The sequence below is a fragment of the Acanthisitta chloris genome, unplaced genomic scaffold (assembly GCF_000695815.1).
Source record: "Acanthisitta chloris isolate BGI_N310 unplaced genomic scaffold, ASM69581v1 scaffold12518, whole genome shotgun sequence".
Classification (NCBI taxonomy): Eukaryota; Metazoa; Chordata; class Aves; order Passeriformes; family Acanthisittidae; genus Acanthisitta; species Acanthisitta chloris.
The window spans coordinates 6161-9091 of NW_008686503.1; the positions used below are offsets into that span (position 1 = coordinate 6161).

Sequence of the window (2931 nt, forward strand, 5' to 3'; positions counted from 1 at the left end):
CTACCCAAAGAGCCTACCTAGGGCTGCGCCATTGGAGAGGGCTGTGCTGCCTCCGGCCTCAGGGGTGCAAGCTTGGGGTTTGGGCTTGGTGGTCTCCAGCCCAGCCAGCAGTGTCATGAAATCCACAACAGTGTCGATGTCCTCTTTGTTGGCAGTGGCTTCCCTCAGGGCACTGACAGCGTTGAGGCGGCTGAAGGAGGTCAGCTTGGAGATGTTGGCACGGAGGAAGAGAAGGATGATGTTGAGGTCATTGAGGGGGCAGGTGAGCATCCTGCGGCTCAGCAGGTCGAAGGCAGGCAGCATCTCGTAGACAGAGAGCAGCCCCTTGTCCCACTGGCAGAGCTGCAGTGCGTTGTAGATGACAACAGGGATGAGGAGGACATAGACACTGCCGATGGAGAGACTGATGAGCTGGAAGACGGAGAAGAAGACCAGCTTGCAGGGGATGAGTGGGGGGATGTGGGGTTCTGCCTGGAGCAGCCCCGTTTTGATGGAGCAGCTGAACTCATCCTGGAAGAAGATGTTGAGGTGCAGGAAGACCAGGTAGAGGCAGGTGGCAGCCAGGAAGAGGAGCAGCAGCAGGTTCCGTAGGATGTAGATGAACGCCAGGGCGTGGGCATGCTGCTTGCAGGTCAAATACCGCTCCAGCAGTGGGAACTCAAAGTACCTCTCCTGGCGAGCCCTGGGGACAGAGGGGCACAGGGGAATGAGAGCCACCCCACAAACCATGTCACTTCACCTAGGTCTGATTGACTTGGTTGACTCTCCCCCTCTGCTCTGCTCTGGTGAGACCCACCTGGAGTGCTGCACACAGTTCTGGTGTCCCCAAAATAAGAAGGACATGGAACTGTTGGAGCAAGTCTAGAGGAGGCCACAAAGCTGATCAGAGGACTGGAGCCCCTTCCCTACAAGGACAGGCTGAGAGAGCTGGGGCTGTTCAGCCTAGAGAAGAGAAGGTTGTGTGGAGACCTCACAGGATCTGAAGGGGCTTCAGGGAAGTCAGAGAGGGCTTTGTTAGAAACTGCAGCAATGGGCCAAGGAGTAATGGGAATAAATTGAAAAAAGGGACATTTAGATTAGATATTAGGCAGAAGTTTTCTCTGTGAGGGTGGTGAGACACTGGCACAGGTTGCCCAGGGAGGCTGTGGCTGCCCCAACCCTGGCAGTGTTCACAGCCAGGTTGGCTAAAGCCTTGAGCAACCTGCTCTGGTGGGAGGTGTCCCTGCCCAGGGCAGGGGGTTGGGGCTGGATCATCTCTGAGGTTCATTCCAATCCCTTACCATACCATGATATGATACTATGAAGTCCATCCTGCCCACAGCCACAGTCACAACACCACGTGGACAGACTCCAAGGGCTGTGGTGACCCGGCAGAGCCTCACCTCTCATACTCCTCCCAGAACCGCTCCGGCTCGGCGCTGGCCTGCTGGACCTTCCTCATGTGCTGCACCAGGCGCACGGAGCGGTTGTAAGATTTGTCCAGTTCATCGATGATGAAGAGGAGGTCAGAGTGCAGGGCGGGGGCAGCAGCGTAGCGCCACAGCAGGTATGGCAGGTACATCAGCACAGCCACCACCAGCAGCGAGTAGGGGAAGACCTGGGCAAAGCAGACAAGCGTGCGTTGAGGGGTTTGGTGCTGCTCCCCCTCTGTGCACACCCAGGTGGGACCTGGGGGCACCCCGATGTGGCTTTGGCCCTACCTTGAGAGTCCAGAGGGACTTGGTGACGGCGTGGCCCTCAGCGTCGAAGCCATGGTGGATGAGGGAGTCCCAGCAAGCTGTGTCAGTGTAGGCAGACTGCTTCCCCGTGAAGTTGGTGGGAGAGAAGCAGCTGATCTGGGAGCCTGGGGTGAGGAGGAGGAGGGTGAACCTCAGCCATGCAGGCTGGGGGAGAACTCCACATCCAGGAGCAAGCGCCTTACAGGAGGGTGATTACATCTAAGGCATCACTTTGAATTAAAAAAGCCTTTTTCTTGGTCATTTTGGAGCTACCCTTCCCCACTGCTGTTTCCAGCAAGGACTTTCACGTCTCTTCCCGAACACAAACCCTTTGTGCGCTGTGGTGTGTACACGGTGCAGGGAATTAGAGACCAGCCATAAACTGGACTCAAACCAAATCCCTGGGGGCAGCAGTGGGATGTTGGTCGAGGCCAGATTTAGCCTGAGGTCATGACACACCATCAATACATCCCTCTGTGCTGCTGGCACCCTCCTCCTCCCAGTCTGAAACAGCCCCGCGGCACCCAAAGGTGCTGGGCACAAGCAGCCGAGGCTGGGCATCGATTCAGCACTGCTCCTGGGTTTAGCACAGCCATTCCCAGGCTTTCCTAGCGAACAGTGATCCATTAAAAACAATCAATAAACACCCATGAGGCAGAACAGCTCCTAACAGAACAGACTTCCAGGCTGCTGTGCACCGAGAGGTTTGCTGTGACAACCAAACCGGCGCGGGTGATTGCCCATGACTCAAAGATCCCTTTGGGAAAGCCACGACTCACCGGCAGAGAACTCCCGGGCAAAGGCCAGCGAAACGAGGCACAGGGGCAGCCCCACAGTGATGAACTTCAGCAGGCGATCGCTTGGCAGCTCCAGCCGAAAAAACGCGCGGCAGCCCTTGGGCTGGGGAGCTGCCGGGATCCGGGAGCAGAGCGTCAGAGAGCATGTACTCGGCAGCTGTGTGTGAGAGGGACATTTTGCAGCGAGGAAGAGGAGACGATGGTGAGTGCTGCTGGTGCCTGGTGGCTCTGGTGTCCGAGGTGTGAGCGGCTCAAGCAGCGACTTTGTCGGGCTGAGTCGTCTCCTGCAGTCCAGCAGCTGCAAACGACAGCCCAGGCAGGGCGTTAAATCGCCTGTAATTACAGGGGAAGCCGTTTCACAAATAGAAAAACCCTGCCCTGCAGCGGGCTGGGCAGGCAGTGTTCCTCCCTGACAG

The 2931-nt window shown here is 57.3% G+C and overlaps 1 protein-coding gene across 1 annotated transcript; it reads right to left on the reverse strand.

Moving 5' to 3' along the window:
* PANX3 (pannexin 3) lies at positions 1 to 2691 on the reverse strand. The gene is given in 5 exon segments (XM_009080167.1): positions 1 to 682; positions 1383 to 1597; positions 1701 to 1843; positions 2498 to 2594; positions 2596 to 2691. Coding segments are annotated over 5 exon segments (1233 nt in total).
* Positions 2692 to 2931: the final 240 nt, after the last annotated feature.